Source organism: Hirundo rustica, chromosome 5 (assembly GCF_015227805.2).
Source record: "Hirundo rustica isolate bHirRus1 chromosome 5, bHirRus1.pri.v3, whole genome shotgun sequence".
Taxonomy (NCBI): Eukaryota; Metazoa; Chordata; class Aves; order Passeriformes; family Hirundinidae; genus Hirundo; species Hirundo rustica.
This window is the reverse complement of record NC_053454.1, coordinates 44798204-44808728: the sequence shown is the minus strand read 5'-3', so window position 1 is coordinate 44808728 and position 10525 is coordinate 44798204. Positions and strand designations below refer to the sequence as shown.

General features: G+C 42.3%; 1 protein-coding gene across 2 annotated transcripts; it reads right to left on the bottom strand.

The window, feature by feature from the left end:
• Positions 1-480: 480 nt before the first annotated feature.
• On the bottom strand, positions 481-7085 carry NPY5R (neuropeptide Y receptor Y5). 2 transcript variants are annotated; one of them, XM_040064978.1, is made up of 2 exons: positions 7038-7085; positions 481-2207 (listed from the first exon to the last, which is right to left on the bottom strand). In XM_040064978.1, exon 2 carries the CDS (start codon positions 2196-2198, stop codon positions 867-869), a length of 1332 nt encoding a protein of 443 aa, XP_039920912.1. In that variant the 5' UTR covers positions 2199-2207; positions 7038-7085; the 3' UTR covers positions 481-866. The 2 variants fall into 2 exon arrangements, with proteins under 2 accessions (XP_039920912.1, XP_039920913.1); XM_040064979.1 differs by lacking the exon at positions 7038-7085 and adding an exon at positions 5058-5104.
• Between the last annotated feature and the right edge of the window lie 3440 nt (positions 7086-10525).

The following is a 10525-nucleotide window of genomic DNA, read 5'->3' as shown; positions in this document are numbered from 1 at the left end:
TAAGTTTGCATTTTGGTAAAGGAAGAGAAAAATTCCTGATGTCTTTCCATTTTCTTTTTCTTTGCACTATCATTTGCTTAGATAATGAAGGCTTAGTCAGATCAGAAATGTGTTGTATGTTCAGGGGTGTCATCACTGTGAGAATAAAGACGTAACTATAGATAAATTCAGGCTGGATGAAAATTACATAAAATGACAAGCCAGAGTGAAAATTGGCTAAGGAAATCAGAGAGAGGTTGTACTGGATAAATCAGTGAGACGGAAACAATCAAGACAAGAACAATGACCCTCAAACCCGTTACAGGGAATAAGGGCAACCTCAGAGACAGCAGCAAAGCATCTTGTAAAGATATCACAAACTATGAGTCAAAGAGCTAAGGAAAAATATTTTCCTAATCACATCCAGAAAGACAGATGTAATTATATTAGAAAACAGTCAATGTTGGCACTGAAATAGTCTCAACAATAATTATTCAGTAAATGATATGTATTTTATTACAGTTTTATAACAGTTAATACTGATATGTCTAAGTAGTCTGTCTCACATATATTACTCATTATATATTCTGTATAATTCCAAGGTACAGGTTGCCAACAATTTGGGTAATGAAAATGGTCTTCTGGTTTTGTACACTGGGCATGATTTCCTACATGTAACAGATGAAAGAATATTATATGCATCTATTTCTGCCCAATGCAAGAAATACGTGCAGCCGTAGAACTATCCATCCACAAAAAATGCTACTAATCACAACCAAGTCAGAGCAACTAAACAAAACAAAACTAATTTAGCTTTTACAGCTATATATGCCACTAGGCTTGAAAGCCATACTTGTTTATTTTACTTTATCTTGGGGCACATAAAATCATGGTATTTGGCAGCACGGAATGAGGGACATTAAATCAGCTTTTATGCTGTTGTTAAGAAACCCATAGAGGATGGGATTCAAGCAGCAGGACATCATACCCAACAAATGGCATATGCAATATACTAATTTAAAGTGCCTGTTGGAAATGAGAGTAGCATTAAAATCTGTCACAATGTGGAAAAGGTGAAGAGGCATCCAACTGAAGCCAAAAACTAGTATTAGCACTGTCAGTCTGCAAAAAACCCTCCTCGATCTTGTCTTAATTCTGATGATGGACTGGGATACTGTTATCATGTTCGGGATCTCTGTATTTTCTTCCGGTTTCATTTCAAAACAGATAGGGATACCAGGGATGAATTTACTGGAGGAAAAGAGCTGGCTTTTTTCTGTGTCAGATGTGTCTGGGAGATCTCTGGAATGAGTATCCTGAGGATGCCTTGAAACAGCTGGCATCACACTTGAAGTCTTTCTACTGTATCTTCTGTGGTGCCTTCTGCCAAAGGCACAGCTCCACCCGGAATATCTGGAGGGCTGAACCTGCGTGCCAGTGCTCTTAGAGGGATGAAGAGTTAGGTTTATCATCTCCTTTTCTTCAAACTTGTTTTCCTTGTTTGACAGCCTAGCACCTATGCTCCTGCAGACACTGGTGTGACTGGCGGTCAGGCACGCCAGCGGCAGGATGTACTGCATGAACAGCAAGGCTATCGTGAAGGCGATCCTGTAGGAATCGGAAGGCCATGACTCAATGCACAGCAGCCTGTTCTCCAGTCCCTCTAAATTCAGAGTTTTGCTGAGGTCCACAGTTTTATGGAAAACTGGCAGAGGGGAGCAAATTGTGAAGCCAAAGGCCCAAATAATTACTATTAAGAAATAGCCTTGTTTTGCTGTGAGATTGCTAGAGAGGGGATACTTTATCATACGGTACCTGACTGCAGCAATAGATATTAACATCAAAGTTGAAACTAGGACTGATGCACACTGGAGGAAGGGCATTACATGGCACATGACAGTGCCAAACATCCATTGGTCAAGCAGGACGGATGTCAGCGTGAAAGGTGAACAAAACAGCACAACCAAGATGTCAGAAAAGGCCAAGTTTCCAATGAGAATGTTTATTACTGTCTTCTGCTTGCACTTTAGTAGGGCCGTTAGTATAAGCAGATTTCCCACAAAGCCAGCCAGACTTATAAGCGTGTACAGCCCAATAAGAAAGTACTGCATGTCATCAACACTACTCTTATAGTCTTCCCAGGCAGAAAAATTCTTTGTTGCAGCAGAGGTGTTCTTGGTATGCGTCCTGTTGTTATGGTCTTTGAATCCTAAATCCATTTTACAGTCCTGCTTAGAACAAGAAAGGCATTAATTAGCATCTGAAGAAATGATGATATTGCTGTTAATGAGAATTTATGTAAAAAATACATAAATTTTTGTACTTTGTATCACCTCAATGCAAATAAATGACTAGTGATATTAGTCTACTGTGAGGCAGATCCTGTATAACTTCAGGTCAACATGAATTAGCTAAGTAGATTTTATCATTTGGTGTTCAGCACTTCTAGGCCTCCTACCTAGATGCTCAAGTGGGAGAATGGCAATTTACAGGTGCGCATTATGATGCTGCCTTTTAAGTGTGCTTTGCCACAGAACACATTGTCAGGCTTTCCATGAGGGAACAGTTAGCTACAAAAGCAATACACCTCGAGTTGGTGAGATTACTCATGTGAATAACAGCCCATTGATATGAGTAAGGAAATTACAGTCACCATCTGGGCAGATGCCTAATCATTGTATCATTGCAAATTATAAAGAAGGCACCTCAAAATGCATATGTTAACAACTGCAGTAGTATTTCTCACCTTGCTAATAGAGAACTAACACAAAATAGGTGAGAGCTTTCAAAAAGGATCAAGAAATCCACTGTCAGTAATCAAAGATGGAATTCCTAATGTGGAGTGTATAGAAAGCATCTTCTACTAAGTGCTGAATATTGTTTAACTGTGCTTAAGCAGAAAGGAAAACTAAAAAACACCTTAAGTAATTGGATGTAATATAGAGAGGACAGTGTTAACTGGAAGCAAACTCCACACAGCCATTTGAAAATTCAGTGAACTGTGACCTATTCAGCACAAAACCATCTAGTGTTAAATCTAGCTCAGCACCAAGTTACTCTGCCTACTGAATCTTCATATATCAGTCTTCATTTTAGAATAAACAGAAAGACATGAGAATTCAGTTCAAACCTTCATTTATCTTAAACACTTGAGTGTACTAGCATTTCAAAGTCAAAATTCCCTAGAGTGCCAATGTCCTCTACAAAACTCCTTAAATCTTACATAAGAGAAAACAAAAAAAGATCTACAAACCCAAAACATACCTAAATAGAGCAGAAGGCTATAACTGTCACCTAAAAAAGGCAGGGCTCTTCAAGACTGTAGCAATCCTCAGTTATCTGTACCATGCTGACATTTTCAAACTGCAATAATATTTGCTTCCCTCCACATATGCAGATGTGCTCCTTCCTTTATATCATGTGTGTTTCTACTGTTGTTATGGTTTGAGCCAAAGGGAAGCTTAAACCATAAAACAACCTGACAGTGTTCACTAACTGTATTGTGATGTGAAGGTCCTCCAAGGAAGAGTAGAAATTAGATACAGATATAGATATAGATAGATATAGATTAGATAGATTAGAGAGATAGAGATAGATAGAGATAGAGATGTATGTATATATGCATATATTTATAAAAAAAATCTTGCAGGTAATATGTTGGAAAGAGGTGAAAAGAAGTCAGCCTTCCACATTTGCCTCAATGTTAAAGTGTTTTTTAACAGCCAAAATAGGATTAAGAACTGAATACGTGAAATTAGATAACCTAAGTATTATAATTGTGCGCATATGAGCAGAGAGGCATTAATGCATATTATTTCTGTTCAGTTTCTTCTAGTCTTGAATGAAATGGTGGAAAATCATATAATGCTATCTGGGACTACATTTGCCTCTAAACCAACTTTAAAGGAGAAGACTAGGGATTCTGTAAGTGATCCAATCTTTCTATTTCTACATTGATATTATCAGAAGTTTTCATTTTGGTGTGCTTCTGTTTATACAACTCTTAGCTGATTACATAAATAGTTTTTTACTTAATTTTTCTGACCTAATTTCTGAGTTGCTAGTAACCAACTGAAAATGGTTGAAAATCTGTGCACCACAGTGACTTTCCAAATCTGCGGAAATTTCTTTCTATTTCCTAAATGCAACTCTACATAACTTTTCCTACATGACCTTTGCCCTGGATAAGGTAATATAATGCTAAGAATAGGACCGAGGAACAATATTTTATGTGGTGTTATATTGTAACATGTTTAATAAATTAATGTTTACTGAATTCTTCTTTAAGGTTTAAGTGAAAGATTGTTTTCAGCTTCTGTGGATTTCTACACCTCCACATAAAGCTCTTTCAGTATGGATTTAGAAGAAGGGTTCATTGTGGTTTTTTAACAGAATTCTTTAAAAACAAAAAGTGAATAGTCTGGTTTTCAGAAGTAGACATATTTTGTTGAGATTATCAGTACTGAAGATCAGCAGGAGTGCCTCTAAAGTCCAGCATGGGTTTGCCAGCTCCATTCCTTCTATGCTATGGCTGCCTTCTGCCTTGGATGATAATGAGCTCTTCCCTTCCAGGGTCCTTATTTCCCTGCGGAAGGAGCACTGGAAGAAGTCACAACATGATCTCTCCAGAGCCTGGACACCCAGTGCACCACAGAAGTCTGCGGTGCACAGAAACCCCTTCTGCACAGTTTCACAGTGACAGCAAGACAGAGAGGGAAGGAATAACAGTATAATCTGCTGGTTTCAACAGACAACTGCTGTGCTGAGACAAGTTCCCTTTGCAAAATGCCCAAAGAGAATTTTATTTTAATTTTGGATGTGTAAAAAGAAAGCAGACTTCCCCCCCTAATTTCAAAACATGCCAATCAGATCTCTTGCTCTCTGAGCTTTCTCTCCTGCTCAAAAAGAAACCAGCTGCTGTCAGTCTGAGTGCCAGCAGCAGTAAAGATGCAAACAGAAGTTTTCCTCCCATATCATTGATCTCCAGTCCCCAAACTCATCTTAGCATGCCCATGATTTCACAGATGTGCACTTATTGGCATTTATCTTACTGCTTCTGTTCTCGGAGGTTCGCTCACCCTCTCATGCTGGTTGGTCAATCCCTGTGTAGCATGCGGCCGTAACTTTCAGGGAAATGGAAATTCCTGAAAATCCCACTGTGGAAAACAGAATTAAGTAATACAGACTATTTTCAAAACATTCGCCTCATATTTGAAGTGTATTACTAAACTAAACGCACTGTAGTGCCAGGGTGCTCTTGTGCCTGTTTTCAAAGCTCAGATTTAGTCAACCTGAAGGTACCTGCTGGAGGTTTTCTAGCTGTCAGCTCCAAAAGTTGGATCACTTTCACCTCCTGCATCTACCGGTCGAGCTAACGAGGCCCCCGTTCTGTAACGCTGGTCTGCACACTGCACATTCCCAACTGTGCTCAGCTACACCTGTGGGAGCTCGTACCCCTGAGCTCTGTGTGGCCCTGCCTAGGTCCCTTGTAGCTTCTCCTGTAGTGGAATGCTTGAGGCAGGAGGCTAGGCTGCACAAGGCAGTAGAGGCTGCAGTTTTGTGGCAGGATCCAAGGTAGCTTTGAATATTTACTGTAAGAGTCAAATGATTGCAGTTAACATTTAGCTGAGTTAGAGGCACCAGATAACCTGTGCTAATTTAACATGTTTAAGATCTTATACTTAACATAATTTTTTCACTTAAAGCTATCACTTAAATTACAAAATCCCTAAATCATCATTTAGGACAGTTAAGAGGCTGGATATTTCTATTTCCCTATATATTTAAAGAGAAATTTTCAGGAACACAGAAGTTAGGCAGGCAACCATCATCCTGTAAAGGCAATTGTTTTTTTCAGGAAATGTTCCTTCAATTAGATGAGATACTTATATTAAGGTTTATTCATGGATAGGCACTTATATCCCACAATATTAATACCTATTAAATTATCTCTGACTGGCTGGTCCTTGTACGGTCCAGTCAGTTCAATCCTTGCAACAGGGCAATTAATCTTTATAGCTGTGAACCATTTACAATCTTGGATGAGCTTTCTCTATGTTAAAAGAAGAAAAAAAACAGTCAAAAAAACCCCCACAAAAAATCCCCAAAAAACAAAAGCCCCCAAACCCCATGGTGAACACATACAGGGAGGAAGCATATTGTGTAAATTCATAAAAAGTACCACCTTTCTGCCCTCATAATATTGGAGAAGTATCAAGACTGCACAGAAAAAGTCAGAGAAGGTTTTTAAGCAGATATAAGTACTTAGTATGAGTGGCTATTACTGCACGACCCCCAAAGCTTTAGGAAAGCACAGATCTGTGTTGTTACAACCTGAGAAATAATGCCCTCACATCAATACAGACTGAGATAACATCCAAGACAAAATCTGAAACCACTGAAGTGTTGCATTCGCTACACAAGCTAAAGATGAAAAGCTGCTGATTCTCATGCTCTTGTTCATAATGTGCAACAGCAAAAACTAGCCTGAGAATCTGGAAGAATTCAACCGATTGAAATTACTTCAAAAGTCCAAAAAAACCGATTTTTGTATGCATTAACGGTATGCTCTGTCTCACCAAAAGGACAGCAACATTATCCCAGAAAACAAGAATACAACTTCCCAAAATGTCAAAGCAAACTAGTAAGATTGTACATCCAGCTTCGAGGAAATGCTATGGAACATAATGGGGTATTTGCTAGCCAGAACAGAAAACTTGAAACCCACGGCTACTTTTTTTTTCTTCTTTTTCCCCAGGAAGCACAGCAGCTCCTGTCTCACAAAAGCACCAAACCACCCCAAAACGGGAAGGACTGTTATTTTTGCCCTTCTACGCCTCCCTGGGGAACCACCGTGCACCGCCCCGCGTCCGGAACCGCGCGCCCGTTCTCCGCCGAGCCCCGGGCGCGCCGCGGCCGCCGCGACACCCCCAGCCCCGGCCTGACGCTCTCCCCCATGCCCGAGCACTTGGCGGCAGGGCGGGGCCCCGCGCAAACTTGCGCGGCCGCCCCGCCAGGGGAGGGGAGCTGAGCTGCGCCGAGCTGAGCCGAGAACCGACCTGAGCCGAGCTGAGCGGAACGGAACCGAGCCGAGCTCGCCGCGGCTCCGCGCCCGCCCCGCGTTACCTGCGCGTGTCCCGCCGCGGGGGCGGCGCGGGCGCGGCGAGCTCGGCTCCGCTCCGCGCTCACGGCCGCGGCACGGGCGGGAGGAGCGCGGCTCCGCGGGAGCGGGGGGAGGCGCGCAGCCCCCCGGGCCGGCGGCGCATCTTACGCGGGTGCTGCGGCGGCGCCGGGGCCCGGGCCCGGGGGTGCCGCCGTCGCTGCCGCACTCGCCGCCCGCTCTGCGGGGCTGCAGCGCGGGCGCGTTTGGGGGGGCCGCTCCGGGCAGCCCGTGAGCCCGGTATTTCGGCGCTGCGCGGTGTGACAATCAGAGTTTCCATGGAAATACTGCGGGACGGTAAATACACTCCGCTCTGGCCGGTGCTTACGGGGTGTTCTCAGTGCCTCGCCCGGCGCTCGGGGCACGGCGTTTCGCGAAGGTGAAATGCGCTGCGAGTCTCGGGACACAGCGAGGTGCGAGCACAGACGGGCAATCACAGAAAGCTGATGAAAGCTCCCCTCGCTTCTGCTGGAGAGGAGCTCCGGAGGTTTTTATCCCTGCTGCTCAAATGTCCTTTAATTTTTATTTTAGAACAGGTAGAAAGCAATGGATTTCCCCCAATCAGTTTTCCTTGCTGACCTGAGTTCGGTTCTTACAGAGCAAAATATCTGAAGGGTGGTTTTAATTTTATCCGAACAATCGATGGGAAAGCAGGGCATTTTCTTATGTGAGCAACATTTTAAAGCCTAAAAATTGTTGGGTATGTCAGTGCAAAGCATGAAAAGACAAGCTCTGCTACTGTCACCAGCTGTTATCTTCTAGCGCAAGAGTCATTGATCATAGTCCTATTACAGAGCTACCGGAGAACTCGGTGACATGCGGGTCCCTGGGAGCACAAGTGGCAGAATCTGACACAGAGATGTCATGACTTTCCCATTTGCCAAGGTGCTACTTTGACAGTTGATATTAACACAGCACTGCAGGAAAACTGTTGGTATAATTAGCCTGTGAAAGACTGTACCACACAAAGACAAAACAACTGGATCAGTCGTACTGTAAAATAACCTTTGAAAAGTACAGGTAGGTGCCTTATTTAACTTGGGCATTGGGAAAATACTCATTGAGTGATCCAGGAACAAATAATCTTCATCTTCAGCAGATGAACCTCAGGATGACAAAGAAGATTTCATTCTATCTCCTTTTGAAGCTTTCATCCCATCTTCTTTTGCCTGCTTCTGCATAATTCACCACCCACTGCTGGTGAATCACTGCATGTGCAAGTGGAGCAGAGGGAGCTGCCAGGTGGAAGTGACGTGCCAATCCATCTCATCGTACTAACACAACTCTCCCGTTAGTCACAACGGAGAACAGAATTAATCCTTTTTAGGCCTGAGCAGCCGTACTTAGTATTTTTGACCATCTTCCCACCTAACACTGATGGCTTTGAAGCCTTTCGCGCAAATTTTTGACCCATAGATAGAAACCCACTATGGCTCTAAGACATGCTGGGGGCGATGAAGACTTTCCCTACTTCTCTCGTTCCGGGAGAGTTTCCCACATTGCTGGCCCCGCTGCTTGAAGTGAAAGGTCTCTCCTGGAAAAAGTAAAGTTTTAAAGACACTACATCTTTCTATGGAAACTGCTGGCTACAGCAGACTGATACTGTCTTTAAAAAGAAATCTAAATTTGCTGGCAGAGCCCAGTGGGAAATTAAAGTTCCTTATATCACACAAGTGTGACTTATGTGGGATGCCATTGTACCTTCATAAAGGTACAAATAGCCTACCATCCCATTAATTCATTTCTAAGGTCATGTAGTGCAGTTTCCCAAGGAGCCTCCAGAAAATATGTGCTTCTTAGCAGGAGCAGTCGGTAAGACAAGTATTTCTTCCTCAAAGCAATTCTCTCTAAGAATAAAATATTGTACTTTTTTTTGTTGTTTATCTTATTTCAAGAGGGTTCATCAGCCAGTAATGTATCGGCAGGTGTGAGATTGTTTGTTTGTTTGTTTGTTTGCTTTATTCCCCACAGACTGGTAAATAACACCACATTTCTCTCAGCCGTATCTGTACATTTCATCCCTGATACTTGCACACATCAGAGACAATTACTATTCAGACCATTATATTTTTTTTTTCTTTTACCCTGTTTGTGTACCCCTGTCTTGCCAGTAATACCACTGAATAATGAAATCAGTAATCTAGAGATAGAAAAGCTATGGCCACTATAGATATCATATATCAGGAGTGACAGCCAATCGTAGTACAAGTTCCCTAGAAACCAGCTACCATAGTGTTGTTGAAACCATAGAGGAGTCCTTCAGGAGGCAAGAGATGGTGATGGTGGAACCTATCTCATCTGGAGGAGCTGGGGAAAAAATGGTGCATCGGAGGGAGAAGGCTGGGATTCCTGAGTCAGGAGGACACAACAGAAAACTCTGTGTCCGTATGAATACAATTAATTTTGTCATGTTTCTTACCGCAGTCCCAATTGTATCTTTCTTTTGGGATATTCATTGCAATATCTTAGAAAATTTAGCCTCTAAAGGCAAACTGTGGAAGAGATGAAGACTCAAAGCTCTAATGGAAATCTGTGAGAACTGATAAATGGCACAAAACCAAAGATCTAAAGCACCTAATGTCCAGTTCCGCAGCATGCAGTTGGTCATCAAAGTCGAAGTTTGCCATGAGACAAAGTCTAATGTTATTGTAAAGTAGCTACATAGCTGCTGTAGAATTTGAGAGCTTTTGTGAGATACATGTAAAGCATTTGTGTTGGTTAAAATTCTTCTCCCAACTGCTTCATACCCAGAAAAATTCTAATAAAACACTATTAAAAATACCACTAATGTCTGGCTTCTGTATGGTCCATCCCTTTCACAGATCCTTAGCTTGCATAAAGGAACAAGCCTTGGACTTCTGAGAAGGCGGCAGTGCTTGAGATGTCTTTGCAGTGACAGTCATGGCGCCTGATGGTTAGCTGATAAAATACTTCCAAGGGTGAGCCTGTAATTAGTAAGTTTTGTCTCCTAATGTGTCATCACTTTTTTTTGGCTGGTGTCATAGACATTGATCTGTCTGGATGTTCATGTGTGGGGCCTATTTCTGCTTCATCTGATGCCAGATGAGAGCTTGTATATGGGTGTACAGGAATTTGAATCCTGAATGGACACAGTGGGGCGGCCATAGCAGAAAACATGACTTAGTGTTTTAGCCAGGTGGGCATAATTTAGGTTATAGCTCAAGCAGACTTTAAGCAATATTTAATGTGATCAGGATAGATTTACACTAGCCAGCTTAGCTATATTAAAAATAGAACTGCAGCACCAAGCCTGTCAGCAGAGATGAACCACAGAACCATTTTTGCAGCTTTTTTGGTTTTGTGGTATTAGTAGTCAAATGAAGTGTTGTTATGTGTGGTGTCAGATGCAGCTATGTCAGAATAAAC

Bases quoted from the DNA above. Each gene is read 5' to 3' on its own strand.
- NPY5R (XM_040064978.1), bottom strand. From the start codon at position 2,198: ATGGATTTAGGATTCAAAGACCATAACAACAGGACGCATACCAAGAAC.